This window comes from Tetrao urogallus (assembly GCF_951394365.1).
Source record: "Tetrao urogallus genome assembly, chromosome: 6".
Taxonomy (NCBI): domain Eukaryota; kingdom Metazoa; phylum Chordata; class Aves; order Galliformes; family Phasianidae; genus Tetrao; species Tetrao urogallus.
The window spans coordinates 11,559,710-11,579,423 of record NC_136819.1 but is presented as its reverse complement, the minus strand read 5'-3'; the positions used below and the strand labels follow the sequence as shown (position 1 = coordinate 11,579,423).

The 19,714-nt window shown below is 35.5% G+C and overlaps 1 protein-coding gene across 3 annotated transcripts in view; it reads left to right on the top strand.

Annotated features, from left to right (window-relative positions):
- Positions 1-3,084: 3,084 nt before the first annotated feature.
- Positions 3,085-19,714, top strand: part of SOX6 (SRY-box transcription factor 6) — a gene marked incomplete at both ends in the record, with an annotated part of 220,615 nt that continues 203,985 nt past the window's right edge. For 2 of the 3 annotated variants that reach the window (XM_079536794.1, XM_079536793.1), the window contains 2 exons: positions 3,089-3,328; positions 16,927-17,137. In XM_079536794.1, the coding sequence (XP_079392920.1) occupies positions 3,089-3,328; positions 16,927-17,137 (451 nt within the window). Of the gene's footprint in view, positions 3,329-16,926; positions 17,138-19,714 lie in introns of all 3 variants that reach the window. The other variant, XM_079536792.1, reaches the window with a different exon arrangement.

Here is a 19,714-nt window from a genome sequence, read left to right as displayed (position 1 = left end):
TATTGATTTAGTTAATGATTGTGCTGAGAAAAGCAGCTGGAGGCTTTGACCTAACAGGGTCCTGCATCTCTGTCCCTTTTACCCTAGTGTTTAAAATCTAGCAGTCAAAGGCTGGAAAGGAAACATGAAGTGCTGACCTCTGGCCATGATGGCTGCACTAGCTCCTGGAGTTCCAACAGAGCTATGGAGAGAGGGGCAAGAGAAACAGGCCTCTGAAAACTGCGATGAGGACAGCAGGTGCCTGGGGTCCTGCTGAGTTCCTCTTTGTAGGCTCCAGGCCTACAGTAACAGTAAAATGCCAGCATGAAAATGCATCTGACCAAAGGGCAGTAGTGGAGGAAATGGGTTGGAGGAGCTCAGAAGCACCTGAGGTCTGCTCTTGACCCATTCTGCTAGCCTGGTGCAGAAAACAGTTGCCGGACACAACTTGAGATTGGTAGTGAATGTGACTTTGTCAATGCAATTTGATTTTTAAGGTTAAGATATCTCCTTTTCTATATGCAATCAAATTAAGAAGAGAACATTAATACAGCCTTGTATTTTTATGTTTAAAGCACGGTGAAGAAGAGGGAAGTCTATTAACATACATGGCAGGGGAAAGGTGCTTCCACTCGAGCACATTACCAGCAGATAGCTTTACTGAGTGGTCACTTGAGGAAATACCAAAAGCCTGTTTATGAAATAGAGGTGAAGCCTTTCTAGACTAATTATATTCAGCATGTAATTTCTAAACTTCAGTCTGAATTTTGATTTTCAATTAACATTCCCAATTTGAAGATAATTTTCTATTTAATGTAATTGCAGGAAATAATTTATTGGCTGATTAAGACTGAGGGCCCAGCCTTCCTTAAGAAAACAGTCCCTAACAAACCAGCCTTTAAAGCCAACTCGTAGCTTTGGACAGATTCAGCCTATTTTTGCAGCTGCAGAGTTGTGTTTAATTAGGATTGTGCACTATTATTCATTGGTGCAGTTAGTAGTTGAAATTATTCTTAAGAGACATTTTCATTTCGAGTTTTGTGTCATGATTAATTTATAGTGAAGAAACAGCCATAGCTATTGCTTTTTGCAGAAGCCCGTTCGGTTTGAAACGGGAATCAAATCTGTTGAGAAGGTGAAAACAAGGAAAACCCCTTATTGTGACTTTCAGTTTTAATGCCTAGTTTTCAAATCGTATAGAGCGTGGTAAGATTACTTATATTTTCATGTGAGTGATTACATTAACATGACCATTTTAATGAGAAAAGGGAAAGTAAACCTTTTTTTTTTTTATCTTGGATCACAGCAATTATGAGCCAGAACCTTTTGAAGTACATGCAGTAATGCCGGCTGCTGAACTCTTGGCATGTTCTCTGCAGCATCAACACGAATTCTTTAGCGTAGTACAAATGTAACACACGGTTTAAATTCCTCAGTTCTGCTTATTGGCAGCATTGATATTAGACTGCCACTTACACTTAGGCTTCTCTAAAGAAAATGCAAATGTTTTTTTCCCCCACCAGTATCGAGTTTAAGAGGCAGGATTATCTCTATTTACAGAATTGTTATTCTAAATAGGTATCAGTGTTTTAATATGTCTCCGAGCACTTCAAAGCTTGTAATACTTTTATATAGAACTGTACATAATTAGATTAGCTGATCCTATATTAATTTTTTTTCACTGTAGGATACTAAATCCAAGCTCACTCATTAATTGTGAGAAATTTAGCATTAGCTGTTAAATCCTATGTGAAACATGGGCTGCTACATAAAAACTACTTTTTAAATTGGAATTAACTTAATTATTTTTCTTTGCACTTGATATTTCCTTCTCTGTAATATTCATGAAAGCATGTGACAGATTTGTAAATTTAACTGTTAGTCTCAGATTTCTAGCCCCTTTAATCAGTATTTATTTGTCTGTAGAAACAGTACTAGCAAGTTAATGATTTGCTAATTTGAAAAATGCTCATGTGGTTTCCCATGTTAACTGATTTGTGCATTTTTAAAGAAATGGTATGAAATCAATTATTGTTAAAAAGCAATTAAGGTGAAGATCTTATTCCTTGGCTTCTCTGCGGTTTCAGTGTCCAGGATATTCTAAAGTCACTAAAATCTGGGAAAATAGCTAATATATTTTAACTGTCTACTTTCAGGTTTATTAATGGCAGTTTTAACAGTTGCAGTTAATCTTATTAGAAATTTTAAACAAAGTGTTTTAAGATTTTGTGTTGAAGTCAGTTATATTTTCATGTAAGTGCAGTTATATTTTCATGTGGTGAAAGCAGTGTTTCCATATGTGATGGCAGTAAGAGACCATTATTAGAAAGAGACATTTAACATAAATCAATGCATTTATTCATTAGACTTTTAGGTCATTTAATGTAATTTGTTGAAATATATCCTGCTCTCGATGAAACATAATTATTTCAGATTTTTAGTTCAAACTGTAAAAGATTAATCACTTATTATCCATCCATTTGATAAACCATTCACTTTCCCCGTTAACATCTCAGCATTTTCCAAACGTAAAGCTAGATAAAAATTTAAACAGGTGAGGATCGGATACAACTTTAAACAAACAGCAAAAGGACTTGGTTTGAAGAATCTGAAATGGACTTGAAAATTCTCATCTCTGCAGAAAATAGCTTCTGCTTGCAAGGAAAGAGATTAAAAATACACGTGGGACCTTCTCCCCCATAAATTTGCTTATAACCTTCAGATTATTTATATGACTAAGAGTTTAAAGCTTGAAATCTTATGGTGAATCAACATGAAAATAACAGTAAGCTAACTTCTTTTTTTTTTTTTTTTTTTCTGGCTAGAGAAAATTACATTGTTTGACAAGTCTAAATGAATAGAATAACATCACATTGCTAACCCTGACACTCACTGGACGTTAGTGAAAACTTCATCTCAGTGGTTTGGATTTGGTTCCCCAAATCTGTGCTTACAAGAGTATTTTCTTTGACAGCGTATGATTAATTTTAATTGATGCAGGCAAGCATACCTTCTATACCTTCTATCTCGTGTGTTTAGAGGGCTGTTTGAGTTTGATTTTTTCGTTTGACACAAATGTTTTCTTTTTGTCTCCTTATTTTGCAGAAGAATGTCTTCCAAGCAGGCTACCTCTCCATTTGCATGTGCAGCTGATGGAGAGGAAACAATGACCCAGGACTTAGCATCACGAGACAAGGAAGAGGGCAACAGTGATCAGCACGCGACCTCTCATCTGCCTCTACATAATGTAATGCACAACAAACCTCACTCTGAGGAGCTACCAACTCTAGTCACGACCATCCAACAAGATGCCGAGTGGGATGGAGTCATCTCAGCCCAACACAGAATGGTGAGTTTCACAGTTCTTGAACCAGCTTTCTAAATTAGTATCCTAAAAGGCTGTTCGCTTCTGTTTTGAAAGACATGTTCAGTAGAATCATTCAAGTGTGTGAAGCTTTTTAAATGTTCGTGTTAGCAATAGATCAGCATCAATATGGTATAATTGTAAATTATAACTGTATAATCTTGTTAAGTATACAAGTCTATATGAATGAGGTCATTTGATGAGTTCACCTTCGGAAAGGAAATGCATCTATTTATCATGTTTTCATTCATGCCTTGATTTATGTCATAACCTCTCTAGATCATATATTCAAGCATTAATTTCTGACAGGAGGGTATAGCTCACAACTGTTTGTCATCTGCAAAGTGTTGCATTGAAGGAAGAAACTTTAATGTGTTTTTTTACTTCTCTCTCAGAAAGGGAATTCACCAAACCTACAATATTACACCTTCATACTACAACAAAGAAGCTGGCATTTTATTTGACACAATCATCCTGCTATATTTATAGAAAATTATAACTTTTTGTGAAAGAGAAATGTGTTTGAGTAACTGTGTCATACTTTTCTACTCTAGATCATGTTTCCATACAAGTGACATTAGGAATGATCAGAATTTTTGTCTGTATTCTCTTCAGTAGACCACTTAAAATTATTTTGCAGTTGTAATTCTGTCCTTATGCATCCCCAAAACTCTGCAATAAACGAAAAGACTGAATCAAGACTGAATGGGCACAGCATCTCATTCAATTTATTTTCCTTGAATGTGTTTATGAGGAACAGAATTAAGGTATGTGCAGCACCCAGGTGTGCTGTAAATTTAGAACATAATAATTTCACACTCTCCATAAAGTGACTTTCACAAACACTGAGTTCACGCAGTTAATGTGTTTTCATAAAATTTCTTCTGCATTTTCATTAAATATCTATAAGCAGATATTTACTGAGGAAGTCTTGAGTCTTGCTTTTTTCAGAGCAAATCAGCAGCTAGCATAAAAAATTGTGGATTTTTTTTTTTTACATTTCTAACAAATATTTCAAATTTGTGGAGAAATAATAATTCTATTTCAGTAATCAACATAGAGGCTGGAATTCTTCATGCATTTTGTGTTACCTACAATTCAAGTGTTAAGTAAATAATAGCACTTAAATTATATCTATTCTGTTAATGGAGGTTTTTGTTAGTTTCTTCTCAAAATCTAATTGATTCGGACTATCAGACCAAGCTAGAGAAATGTTGCCTAATCTGTAGTGCACCATCTAAGCTAGTATAGGTCTAAAATATTCCTAAATCTATGGGCTACTTTTATAAAGAGTTTAAAAGATGCAAATATAAAAATGGCTTTAAAGAAGAATGATTATAGATTAGTAATTTTGCAAGGATTTAAGTTGTATATATGGCTTCTATGCAGAATTTTCAACTGGAATGTCAGTTTGGGTGGAAAGTCATTCTGTCGCCCAAATCATGCAATAAGCTCATCAGAAAAAATTTAACCTCTTTCTGCGTTTTCAGGAGGGCAACCAGGATACAGAGTAGAAAGTGTTGATCAAATCTGTTGATGAAAAATAAATCTGTGAATTCATCAGTCACTTTCCCATCCAATGTGGCATGTGCAGTCTGGGAATTTCAGTCTTAGAACACTAATACCGTAGATGAAGTGACTTTGTGTCTCAGAAAGATAGGTATTCCTAACCTCTGGGAGCCCCTCAAAGCATTTGCTTTTTATCCAGACTGTTCTTTTGACTTGAAATATTAGCAAAAATGATATAAGCTTGTGCTGTGTGATTGTCTGTACTCACTGGCTCTAAACTAAGCTTATGCTTACAGCACCAGAGTGCGATCTCTGTTTTCCTTCTTAATGCTGCACTACCATGTCAACGCTTGCTGTACCTCTGGACAAGCATGAATCAATACCCAGCTTATCGTGTTTCAGAGCAGGTGCATAAACTTTACTTGAGTGACTTAGCACTCTGTTTTTCCTCCCTCCTTTTTTCAGTGAACACTCCGTCATATACGTAGATGAATGTCCTGAAAATCATTAAAAGTTTCCACAATTCCCTTGGGTCAAATCTTGTGGTGAATGTATGTCATCCTTATTTAGGTAGCTCTCAGCTAAACCAAACAGATTTTTTTGCCTAGCTAAAAGCTTTACAAGGTTTGGCTAGAAAAACTAAGTTCTCAAGCATGCTATTTGGTTGCACTTAAATGAGATATAAAATGTAAGCAAGATTCCAATGTGTTCGCAAGTTAGATGAGTTAGATCACTAGTTAGATCAATGCTGTGAAGTGGTATAAAAAATATTTTTTCTTGTTGGGGGACTGTCATCTAGGGTAACCTTTTTGACTTTTTTTCCTTACTTATGTCCTCAGTGAGGAATCTTTTAAGCCTCAATTAATTGTGCAAAGTTTATCTGAAACACCTCATTCTCCAAGCAGGCATTGATACTGCTAGGAAAAATTCAGAAGTGGCTTCCAATTTTCCTGATGAGATCAATTTTATACTCCTCTAAGTGAGGATAGGAGTTTCTTTCCTGAGAGGCAAATTCTAGAAGGTGGGTTGGACAGTTTTGAGATAGCGACTAGTTTTCTACCTAATAAAACCTAACTCCCAGAAGGTAAGTGCTTACTGACCTTTCACAGACAGATCCTTTCAAAGCAGATTTGAAGAAGCACCTGCTCCTTCCGTTTACCCTAAAGGTAAAGACATTGGTGCTGTCATTAAAATGCATCGATAATGTGTGTTGCCTGGTTAGCAGACAGTAAATTCACAGAATGCTGTGTCGACATATGGAGAGGAAAAAAATTATTTTTCAAGTGATACCTAATTAAGGACAAAATCCCGCTTCCTTTGTGCCTTTAAAACTACTAAGGATGTCACTGGAATTTTTGAGAGCACACATGCTAGGAGGGCTGTACAGAAGCTGGGTGAAAAAAGATACTCTAGCAGGGCAATTCAGCTGAAAAATATAACCAAGTTTTTTTTTCTTTCATACTTGTGCTATGCAGCACTTTCTGTAATATAAGATACCTTTAAACTGCATTGTGTATTATCATAAAAAAAAGAAAAAACCCTACACTGGCTAGAAATGTTTTCAAACTTTCACTCCCTTTTGATATCAGGCATTGCTTTCCACTGAGTCCTTTGTGTATTCTGAATGTCTGGAAGCCAAAATATTTTGTTTTAACTCCCACTCTGTAGTATTTCCCAGCTGTGTACTTATATGGTGTAATAAAAGGATTTAACAAATGGGAAATAGCAGCTGCATTTGGAAATTCCCTTTGTGCTCCCTTTTCATTTGACAGATTCAGCAATGTGTAACAACTGTAACGTCAGACCTGTAATGACTTACAGTGTGGGTATCATATCACCAGCCAATCTGATGGTATAGTGGGGAGAAAATAAAACAACTAAAAGATTTAGGCCTGTAATTTCTTATTGCTGAGCTGAAAGGATTTATATGTGTATTTCTAACTATAACTGCATATAAAATACATAGAAAATACCTGGACTTGTGGGTATTTATTGTTGCCTGTAGTTCAACTGGAAAATAAATGCTATTTTAGGCTGAGGACATATCTTTTTGCTGCATTAAACAGTAGGGAGGGGTCAAAGTGTTACTAAGATAATAGGGAAGCAACTCTTCTGCCTTCTCCCATGGACACTGAGTAACAGACAGATTTTCTAAGTTGCATCCAAAAGCTGGCTCTCTTCGGGCAATAGACTGAGAGAGGATGAGAATGAAAAGCCAACGGAACTAACTTATACTAAATATAATAGTAATTGAATTGTTATATCCCAATATTATGTTAATTAGCAGCTATGTAAAGAAGTGGAGAATCGTAATTTGTGCTTTATTCACTGGAGAGCGACGATAAGTGATGCTCCTTATTGTCATACAGAGCCTTAAACAGGTTTAAACAGGTAAATTACAAAGATTTTTAATTTTTGCCTTTAACTACCAGGAGAAAGCAGTGCCAACAACAAGCTACAAAATCAGATGAACAAGCAGTCTGATCCACTTAAAGAGATGGGTTGGTGTGTTGCCATGACTGTAAGGGCTAGATGTGGTCCTTTTTGTGGACAGTAAATTTAAGCAGCTTTAACATAGTGAAATCACAGTCATAGAATAGCTTGGGTTGAAAGCCAGAATCTTTCTCCAAATTTCAGATTTTTAAAAATCGGGTTTTTTTCCTTCTGAAACTGTGAAGAGAGAGGCAAACTGTGTTCCCAACCCTAATCCCATTATGGCAATCTGGTAAAAGGCAGGATTTCTGAAGATCTTACAGGCACCTTGAGAATCACTGTATGAGGAACACAAGAACAGTGGAAGCCCTTTTCCCACTGGTATTCCTCTCCTGCCCACCACCACAGGCAGTTTGCAGACAGTGTGTGCATGCACAGAATGAGGGCATCCGCAGCTTCTTGGTCTACCATTACATGAAGCGTTAAGGCAAGAGGCTGTTGGGAGGAACCACAGCTGCAAGCAAAGTCTAGAGAATGTGTGTTATTTCCCTGTGACTGAGGAAAAACACACAAATATACATATATAGTAAGTTACATATTTCATCATCATCAAATATATGTACTACTTTTCCCCATACATTTTTTAACATTGTTCAAAGACCCTTTGGGTTTAGAAATGAAATTTCTTTAATTGGGTTTTATGTCAGATGGGAACATTGACATATATTTCGTAGTTATGTCAACCCTATCTTCTGTTGACTTCTTGCCAAAAAGTGAAAAGCATGCTACCTTTCCACTGTCTCGGCATATCCGTTTCAGCAGTACTGATGGCAGATTTGCATATGCAGGAGGAAAAGAGATTTGTATCCGTATTTGTTACTTTTAAATCATTTTAAATCACCAAGTGTCAAATTTAATTTTGTATAGCTCTAGCAAAACTCCTGGTATCAGAAAGACAGAAATGGGTGGCATTCAAGAGGTGCGTAGTGTCTGCTGCAGAACAGGCATTGTTCTCATATGCATCTGTGCTATTAACTTTCCTTGATGAAAGTCCTTCCTTTTGTGGAAAATAAACTCACGTTTCCAGGAAAAATCATTGAAAAATGTTTGCATGTGCTAAATGCTGTGAATTTGTTGTTGTATAAATTCATGGCTTCAAATTCTTAAAAGTTACAGGTACAATTACATGTTTTGAATTTTTATTTTTAGTTCATTTTTGACGGGATATGAGCATATAAAATGCATCAGATATAAATGCCCTAAACTCTAGCAATTCCGTATCTGCTAAATTGCTCATGCAGCTGTTACTTGCTTGTACAAATTTGAGTTTTGTGATGATTGAAAGCAATTCTATAGCGCTTGTGATATTATTTCTGGATGTCAGGTAGTGCATTGAAATTTTTATCTAACTAGAAAGATAAATTATTTTGCATGCAATAGCACAGTGTTTTGATTCAAAGAGCATTCAAGTATATGCTTGGCTTGACTTTATTAGAACTACCGACAACTGTCATGTTCTGTACAGGTAAAGGTCGGAAAGATCACGTACTCAGTTTTAGTAGTTGGAGCATTAAAATGTTTACATTTCAAATTAAAACAATAAAACAGTTCCCTAAAAATGTGCAGAGTATAGTGCACAATGTGCTGAATTTACTTTAGGAAAAGTCAAGCAGTTTTTCATTTCTGCGTTTGTTATACTTTCCATTATTTTTATTTTGACATTGTGTAGTTCAGTTTTGTTTACAAATGTCCGACGTTCTGGGATGAATTGTGTTTGAATAGGATTGATCATCACCTGAATTCTGCACAACAGCTTTGTAGCATACGTTCATCTCTAAACCTGTAGACGTTTTATTCCTTTCCCTTATTTTAAAATTTCTATTGTTTTTTATAAAACAAATTCTGAGGAGTTTTAAAATCAGTTCTGTATATTGACACTTTTTTTTTTTTTTCCCCCCCAAAAGTAGGAGCATTAACATGCTCTAAATTGTTAAATTTTTTTCCTTGGGCAAGAAGGAATCAGGTATGCATGCTGATTAACATACTCCAGTCATTAACATGTGATTATGTGGGCTGCATATTGAGCACCTGCCAAAAGATAAAATCCAACACTTTACTACATCTGTGCAAAGACTTTTTGCATTTCTTTTGTACTTTGACAGCTCAAGAAAAAACAGACTTTGGTATCTCTGTCCAGCATAATAAAACTGTGTACATAACATGTCTTAATGGAGGAAGGAAAGATACTACTTATATTTATTTTAATCTTTGAGGCCATGAAAAATCCAGTGACCGAGACTTACAGAGCACCAAGTGTAATATGAATCTCCTAATGTAGTGTATCACTGACATTCATATACAGTTTACAACATTCCTGCATGTTTATAAGGATTATCTGTTCTGGGGTTCAGCCAATGTTATTCTAATTCACAACAGTTTTATGTGATACCTTTATGTCTCATAAATGTCTTGTTTTTATTTCAATCTTCCAAATGTTTCATCAGTGTTTACCTTAAAGAAATACAAGTACTCTTTGCAGCAGGCTGGTTTCCTGCATGCATTCCTCTGCAAATGCTAACAGGGAAACATAAAACATGTAATAGATGTCATGTAACTGTATACAGAGAAGGATTTCCATGTGCATTTGATATTGCTAAAAACATAAATACAAATTTTATTCTGATATTTCTAATAGATCTAGCTGTAAGTTGGATAGCTATGAAGACCTAATAGGAAGAAGTTGGATATATACAAAGTGGTCTGGAATATCCAAGCCACACAGTCCTTGTTTGATTTGGCAGCTTCTGGCAGCATACATCATAAAGTATGTGTCTTTATTTACTGAAAAGGTAAACAGTGCTAATCAGCTGGGACTAATCACAATGCATCTTTAGTTTCAATTTAGATGAGAATATAAATCTAAATACTCATTCTACAAATGGTTCTTCCATTACATTTTACTTAGTGTGAGCATTTAACCAAAATCCAGGGCACAAAGTCTCAATACTGTTGTGTTTTATTGCCCAGCCTAAACACAGGGAGCTAAAGCATATGGTATTTGGATGATTAAAAAAATACTCAGCATTTAACTCTTAAGAAAGTACAGAGTTTTATGCATATAATTTGATAGCAAATTGTATGCTGTATAAAAATGACCGATCAACTTATTTATCTAATAATTTTGAGGTGATTTTTTTGTTCTGAAATGGGAGCAAAATGTCTGTCAATGTTTTTCATAGCCTTTCTTATTTGTAAAGAGAAGGTTTTTAAATTGTAACCTTCTTTTCAGAAATCTCTCTACCGAAAACTTGGAGTCTGGATTCTCCAGATGCTCCAGCAGCTCAGTTTGAAGGGATTGCAGTGATTAAGTTGCCGTATTATACATCAAACAAAGAATTTGAGCCTATTCCAAAAAAGGTATCTAGTCTTGCACTGACCTGTTCATAAGGTCATGTTCATACTGCGTATGCCTGATTATTTTGTCATCCCATTTTTAAACCTTTTACCTACGTAAGTGTTATCTTTTTTTCTTCTTTTAATTCTTCAGTATATCCTTACTTGGGCTAGAGCTAATGTTTGCTGTTGTATAAGTTCTTAATGAGTTCTAGATAAGCATAAAGGGTGAAATGCAAGCTGTTTAAAAGACTGCATTCAGCCTATATTCTGGCAGTGAAATCAGTGTAAGTTATATCAGAGTAAATGCTGAGTTAAAGACTTGAGGTTTTATTCCATTACTTGCCATTTACCCTCCCACTAGCATAATTTGCTGAGACTTTACAAATCATATTCTCTCAGTAGCTCATAGCAGTCATTCTCAAGCCTTGGATTTAAATAAATCTTCCTTAATAAAACTCCTATTTTTTTAAAGCAGATGAGAATTGGAAATTATCACTTAGATTTTTAATTTCTCTTAATTCTATTTAATTAAATTCCTCAAAATGGGAAACCTTTTTTAATGTAGTGATTGGAAATGATTTTGTAAACATTTGCTTTCATTATATGTTAACTCCAGACTAGTTCCAAGTGCCAGCATGCCTCTAGTACTTGGAATAAAAACCACTCTGGATATCCAACTTTCCTGGGGTGTTTACATGTGTCCCATTCAATACAGAGACAGATAAATATCCCTTTATAACAGAAAAGCCTCATCCACATAGAAATAAGCAATTCAGCTAACACATTTTATGTTAGTAATATTTGCTTTCTGCTTCTTCTTGGCCATTCATCCTGCAAATTCAGTCAAACTCTTACAGAAACAGCTTTCTCTCTGGCTATTAAGTAGGATTACAGTTGTCAGCTTTCAATCAAAGTTTGACGGCAGTTTTTCTTACTTTGCTGACTATAACACAATGACCCTGCCTTTGTACAGCCCACAGTTTCAGGTCCCAAGTTTTCCTCTTTTCTCAATTTCAGAGAGCAGCTCTGAGGCAGAAGCTATGCTGCCTACCCAGAGTGACACTGAAAAGAGTCAGTGATGTCTCATTATTAAAATCCACAGCCTCGTGTACTCCTGCATCTAAGGCTCCCAACAGAGGATTGATTCTGTTCAACCGACTGTTGATCTGTGCTTAACCCTTCCAAAGAGAGACCTGTCCCACACTCAACTGCAGAGTGCCTCTTCTCAGTCCTTAAATGTAGGGATCATTTGTGCTTAGGGTATTTGGGGGAAGAAGAAAGAATATTTATTCGTGTTCTAGCCTACAGTCTGTCATCTATGGAACTGTTATTTTATGTGTTTGCTCTGTTTTGCAAGTGAAAAGGCTTGAAAAAAGTTGTCACAGGTCGGGTCATGGTTTCGTGTGCAGATATTGCTATAAACATTAGCTTCCTGATATGAAAAATAAAGGTCAACTTTTAATACCCTTATTTATATGGATTACCGCATGACTCCCTCATTTGCACTGTTAAAACTAATGGACCCACTAGAGGAAAACGGAGCTACTTGAGCTGTTAAAATCTAAATACACAAAAAAATGTAATTTATTGTTAGTGTAAAAGTAGTGATTATTTGTTCAATCCCCTTTTAACAGAAATAACTAAAAAAAACCAACAACAACAACAAAAAAACAACAGAACAACTCATAAGATTTTACTTCTTTTGCAGAGAAACTAGGCAGCTCTCTTTTTAAAGAATCTTACCAGTGTAACATTTGAAACAGTGAATGTTCATGTTAAAATATCATTGTGTCAGAGCAAGGGATGTGTCAAAATATTTATACATGTTATCTTAATGTAACTATAACAGAAGAAAATAACATACATTTGGACAGAGAGGGTCCCCAACTTTATTTGAGGGTCCCCAACTTCATTTGGCTTTTGTTTGTAATTGTTCAGAATTATTTCTGCCATTAGTAAAACTGTACTTAAACCATTCACAGAAAAGCTGAAGGAATGGCCAATTGGCCTCTTGTAGTCTGCCCCACACAGCCTGGAAAACTGATAAAGCCATTTATGTTGAAGTAGTCATATTCAAAGCAACATTGTGCTTGGTTAAAAAAGAATGCTGCCACTAATAAAAAGGCCAAGGATGAATGGAAAACTTTGACCATATCGCATTGGAAATGCTCATGTTTTCTCATTTAAATATGACTAGGTGGTAAGTGGGGTCTTAGAACTAAGTAAAAGCATGATTTCTTGCATTCGCTGCATATCCCTGTGTGAACTGTTCATGGTATTGTAGTAGTCATGCATTACACATCTGATTTTTTGTTGCTTTTTTTTTAGATTTTTTCCCCCCATTATCTTAAATTTTAATGCCTATAAATAGGTATTTAATCTGTTATAGTAAGAACATTTTAACCAAACACACAAAGCACGGTGTGTTGAATAATCTGCAATAAAATTTTGACTGTGCTAATGGGCTGGCATGGAAATGCATACAGGGAGAATGTCCATTACCTTGATATTAAATGCACACATTTCAAAAATAGATTCAGATTTTGTCCCTTCTGGATAGTAAGCAGCTGGAATAGTGGTCCGGGCTGAGTTTCTGGTTTAGCTGCTGGACAGTAAGATTTTCAATTTCAGTCATCTTTGGAGGGAAATACCTTTGCAACTTGAAACATATTTAAATCTGACTCAGAACAGCAAAGGAGAAGGCTAAAGATATAAAATCATACATTTTGTTTCTTTGGCAGTCAGATTCATCTCTAATTTTGTATCATAATCCGTTTCCAAATGTTTTTTTATTCATTTCAGTTATTAATGGTGGCTAGTCTTGAAATGCCACCACTGCGGTAGGCAAATAAAAACCTTTGGACTCCAGATCTTCCAGTGAGGATATCTGATGTGTTAATGCAAAAGAAGAAGCAACCAGCGTGTAGGGAAGACAACACACAAAGTCTACTGAGGATATCTGGACCATAAAGATATACTTCCTGTTGGGATAGGAGGTTACCTACATGCAGCTTTTGAATGTCCACACAGACAAATTTGTGATGATCGGGCCTGCATCTGATGTATGGAATATTTGCACTTTTGGTTATGTGGTGGATGTTGAAACACAGAGATAATGTGAATTCCTCCATGAAAGACCAGATGATCCACTAAGAAAATTAAAATCTTCATGACTTTGCTGTAACCTTTATTTAGTTTTGAACAGATAGAATATTGCAGTAACAACTGCCACTCAAATTTAGTTGAGTCACCTTTCTAGACAACAGAATGAACGCTTGTCTTGTTCGTCTGTATTTTGATCTGTTTGTTTTGCCATGAATGTGAGTTTAATATAATCTTGGAATGAAAAAGGAAACTACTAATTGCAGATATATAGTAGTAAAAATATCTATTTTGATTGGGTAGCTATAAAATTCATTGCATATAAAACTTCATTTTTGCTGCATTTTATTTGTAGAAATTGTTTCCTTTCTTGTAGATAATTGTAGACAACTGATTTATATTTTCTCTAGTTGAGTTCTGCTTTTATTGGATGAAATACTTTACTAATTTACCCTGGACTGGTCTACAGTTTTTCCATTTGCCCATTTAAATCCTTGAATGCCTTTCGGTTTTTGCAGTTCTCCTGTTAAACCACCTACCACTCTTTTTAACCATTTCTGATTTCAAAAAGTATGGGGCCAAACAGCCATCCTTGCTGGGTTTCTGAAAGTACCAGTTTACTCACAAAACTGGTAATATAAGATACTCATTTAGTTGAATGGATCTCATTCTTTTAGAGAGCATCATTTTGCATTAATTCCATGAATGTTTGTGATATTCACAGAGCTTAAATTTATCTCATCTCTGTTCCGGACATTTCAGGCTTTTGGGCAAGGAAATGAAATGTGAGTGTGCTTCCTAACGGAGTTGGGACTTTAAAAGTCTTGCATTAGCAGTGAAGGAGTGTTGTGCTGCACCACGTATGCATCCGGAGAAGTGAGAGGATAGGTTATCAGGAGAAAGAACATTCAGTCATTTCTATTTGCTCCACAGATTCTTCTTTGTCTTTGGCTAAAACAATAGATTTAGTGTTCCTTGCTGAGAATTGAGCCTAGTGGGTATGTTTCTTGTACTGTAAGAGGATGTTGGTTTCTGGAGAACAAAGTCCTTCCAAATTATTTAAGATGCTTTTCTATTGTGGCCTTCAAATGTGTAAAATGCCACGTGACATAATGTTCTTCATTAAGGAAATGTATTATGGAAAATTCATGCGTTAAATTAGAAAAATATTAGAAAATGGTTTCTCATCTTTGTTATGATTTCTACCAAGTTTTAAGAAAAGTGCAAAGCAGTTTCCAGAATATATCAAAGTTAAGAAAATCTTCCTTTTCTAAAAGAAAATAATTCAGCATTGTACCAAGTTCATCTGAGCTATCTTTTTTCTGTGTGGCATCTGGGTCTTTATTGAATATGTGTGGCTGGGATGAAAATTTGTTCAGTGTTTAACTGCTGAAATGATGAAGTTAAAGATTTTGTTCCGTGTCACCTCTCCGTCTGGGCTTACGTAATTTTCTCCACAACTACTATGTTGGCAGGGGTGCTGTTGCTTCTCAGATGCTACAGCATCATCTTAGTGAATAAATACATTTTCAGCTTCAGTAGCAAATGCTACCTTCTTCACCAGTGGCACCAATAGTACTGTGCAGATCACATATTGCTGTGTTTGATGACGATTTGTTGCCACTGCCTTCTGTGCAGTTCACAGCCCTTAGTTACCACACTTGCTCATGGTTAGTGAGCACTTTCTGCTGTATTGCACAAGCTATTCATAATTCCTTCACTTCATGACTGAAGCTAAAATTTATGTATGACATTGCTGCCAGTGGTTAATGCTTTCTAATCCATCTTTCTTGAGACCTTGTTTCACCTGAGTCTTTTCCCAACATGTGTTTCTTCTGCACTGTAAATGGGTAATTCTCAGCTCATATTACTAGGAATATTATCATGCCCTGTGGGTAGAATGCTTTTTGATAGAACTATTAATTTCTCTCTTAATTCTTAAATATAATGCTGCTCTTATTCTAAGTCTTTATTTAGAAGAAAATATGTTTTATGCCACTGAATATATGCACTGTCATTACTAGGCTTTTAGTGAACAAAAAAGCTTGATTTTTTTTTGCCCCGATTTTTTAGCATTTCAGATTTGATATCGTTAAAAATTATAATTAGAGTAATTAGAATAATTTTGGAAAGAGAAGTGTGTAAGAAATTCCTGTGGTTGATTTTTTTTAAGGGCAAACAGAAGGATTTGTTCCTTTTTAGCTAAATTCAGCAAATATCTGTGGTTGTGAGGATGAGAACTCTGAGACAGAAAATTTCCTGTGTGGCCCAACTTTTGGGTGATACTGCAAAACAGAAGAAATTTGGACACTGTTGGTTGCTTTTTGATTATGTCTATTATAAGAGATGTTATCTCTTGGCAAAGGAGATGAACTGTTTTCTTCACTTTTTATTATATTATATAACTTCCTTCTATTTTGACTACAAAATACATTTTCTCATACGTGTAATCCTAGTACATGTATTTCAGCATACACTACTTGTTCTGATGTAAACTCATCTGTTTCCTCATTCTTGTCGATATTAGTCTAAAAAGTAACATCTGCTTTTGTATATGAGAAGCAATAATAACCATCACTCTCTAAGAAAAGTATGTAATCTGAAGAGCAGTAAATGAGCACGGATGGATAGTAAGCTTTGTTTAACTGTGAAGTGTATTCAAATGTTTTTCTTGTTTCTAAGTCATTATTGGCCTAACTTTTCAAATTTTAAAGTTATGCTGTTTTCCATTAGCCTAAGATCTATCCAGGAATTATTTGTCCTTGCCTGTATTTTCTCTCAAGATGCTACCTGTAATGCCTTTACTTGAGTCACTTAAGAAATCTGCAAATGCTTGACACATTCATCAAATTAATGTTGAAGTGGCTTGTTTCTGACAAGCACAACCCTTGATGAGGAGTATCTCAGGCATGAAACACAATAGTAAGAACCCTGGAGAGGACTGGCCTTAAATAAAAGAGTCCCTGTGAAGCACTGAAGCTGAGAATTTCAAGGAGTAATACACATTTTAGAAAATAGAAGATCTATATTGTCTCTTTAGAATAACAGACTAATTATCTAATGCTTGCAATTGTTACCTGTTTCCGATTCTTCTCATGTTAGGACAATAGCCTACACTTTCTCATTGCGTTGTTTCTTTGCAGGAATCGGAGAGTAATAAGTTATGTTCCCTATATTCCTTCCGAAATACCTCTACCTCACCACACAAGCCTGACGAAGGAAGTCGTGACCGGAGTGAGCTAATGACCAGTGTTAATTTTGGAACGCCAGAACGCCGCAAAGGAAGCCTTGCAGATGTGGTGGACACACTGAAGCAGAAGAAACTAGAAGAAATGACCAGGACTGAGCAAGAAGGTATGTGGTGAATATGACTGACATTGTTTTCCCACCCCCTACAGATTTTATAGTATAAAGAATGTGTTGGGTATCAAGAGCCAGAAAATTGCATAATTGGCAAAGGCTAGGATAAAGTTATTCACAGGTTACCATGGCAATGGTAGTTTGAGATCCATTAGGGATTTAAGACAAATACGTCTGTTTTACAAAACTTTCTAAATTGCGTTGGTTGTCCGTGAGTAAAAGCAAGAATGTTGGTTTAGTTGAAAACTCATTCTTACTTGAGAAGTTATGATGAATTTTTAACTGCTTATAGAGTCGTGAGGGATGTTCTTCAGTGGAATTTGTTCTTTTTCTTTTAAAAGACAAATGTTTATTTTAAACAATAGGAATGAATAAAACATAAGCTATTTTATTTTGCTTTAGAAAGACTCATGTTTCATCATCTTAATGACCCAGTATCTCTGGCTAGGAGAATGGGAAACAGCTTTAAGTGTTCTAGTTCTGACCTATATATCTAGATAAGCAGCTGAAGAAATCTTTTTTTTTTTTTTTTTTTTAACAGTCTGCTCAGATATTGTTACATGTGTTAAAAGAGAGATAAAAATGAGGACAAATCTTGAAGCTGCAAGGCAGTTTATATATTCAATCCTTACTCAGATATTTTCATTGGCTACGTGAGGGCTTTCTTCTTTGATGGTTACTAAAGTGAACTGGAGAATGAGTTTATCTGTATATACATGCACAAGGTCAGGGTCAAACAAGACATTCTTTCACAACGTCAAGTAGAATGAAGTCTTGTTTACTTCTGTAACAGCATCTTATGGTCTGTAAGCTCATACACAAATTTGAACCAGGGAAGGTGTGGGAGCAGAAGGCTTTGAAACAGATATGGAAATATGAGGATATGTCTGTTCTTTTGCCAGTGTTGTTTTGTGGCATTAAAAATAACCCAGGAGGAATATTTGTAGTGCAATAGATCCCAAGGTAGTAGAAGTTTGTGATCTCTGTTTTTCTTCGAAATATGAATGAGTTCAAAATGGCTTTTGCTCCTGAATTTCATGATGTGGTCACAGTCTTCCAACAGTGTGTGTTAGGATCCTTTGGCTCCATTTAGTAAAGTGGATTTCAATTAAAATTGATGCTGAAACAATAATAAGTATAAATATGGAATAAAATCATGTAGAGATGGAAGTAGGCTTTCAAATTTCTTGGCACAATTGTTAAATGCCAGCACATAGATGAATGTGTTCTATAGGTGTCCTTTCTGAAGCTGGTGAAACATCTCTAAGGAGAGAATGTCCCAGATTCTTTACTACCATCTGTCTGTTTTCAGCTGTAAAGATCACTCTTTTAAAAATTGCTTTCTTAGATTTGGTGGTTAGACTAGGAAAACTATTTTAAATGTTAGTTTGGCAAAGTTGTTTTTTACAGTCAGTAACAGTCGTTCAACACTCCATGCTAATCAAAGGTCTTGGCTCATACTTTGCTGCGGGTATATACGAGTTGCTGTTGATTGTAGTGACACCACAGCTAAGACTTCTCCTGGAGTATGCTGAATGGTGTGCTAATAACAATGTACATCAGAGGGTTTAAACAGTTTAAAATCATATCTGAGGGACTCAAGCATTTTGTAGCTTATTTTTCTGTGAATTCTTGAGAGCTTTCTGTGCTTCCTCAGTACTGGTATACACTAGCTGATTTAAGATTGGTATATACGCAGCAAAGAGATTCCCCTCACCAAGTCTGAGCCTCTTGTACTAAATATTCTCACCAGCTGTGAAAAAGGTCATTTGTGATCTGTGAAATAATCTTGCCTTTTTTGGAGCAGAGTATGCTGGAAAATTATTGTAAAGTCTCCCTATAAGTTCAAAGATCTCCATGTTAAGTTCTTTTCATTGCACCTAGCATGTTCTTTAGAAAAAAATAGATGAACATTCATCTTACAGAAAATTATTGAACATCTGACTGGTATCATCCAAGCCAATGTGGAAAAATAAATAGTAGAAAGATTGGAATTTCTTCAGAATTTTACACTAGGTAAAATGTGTTAGGTAAAATAGGTAAAATGATGTTAAAGTTTTGTGCTTACTAGAAATATCAAAATTTTTATCTGTAACTATTTTTATATTCAGAAGTTTTTCTGAACTAAAACGAAGCAAGCTCTCCATATGTACTTGATTTGGACAAAATAAAGTTTTAAAAATAATTACTATTTTAAGATTCTGCTCTTTGTTGCAACTGTGGGTACTGCAATTGATTCTGCCTTGAGTTGGAGGAATGAGGTTTGAACTTAGAAATATGTTTTGCTGTCTAACAGTCTGTTTTAAACCACATTGCCTAATCACGCATATATAATATGATGATCTTTAACACCTATCATTTAAAATGGGTTTGTTTGAAGTACTCTTCTTCAAATGGTATGCAGCCAGTGCTGTTGAGGAGTCTTGATCTGCCACAAAATCGCTTTCCAAAATTAAAAAAGACTTTCTGAGCAAATAGAGATTTTTTGAGATAACAGAATGCAATTGATTCAATCAATGTTATGGGAAACAAATACCTATTCCTGCTGTATGCTTCTGTGTTAGTTTTGTG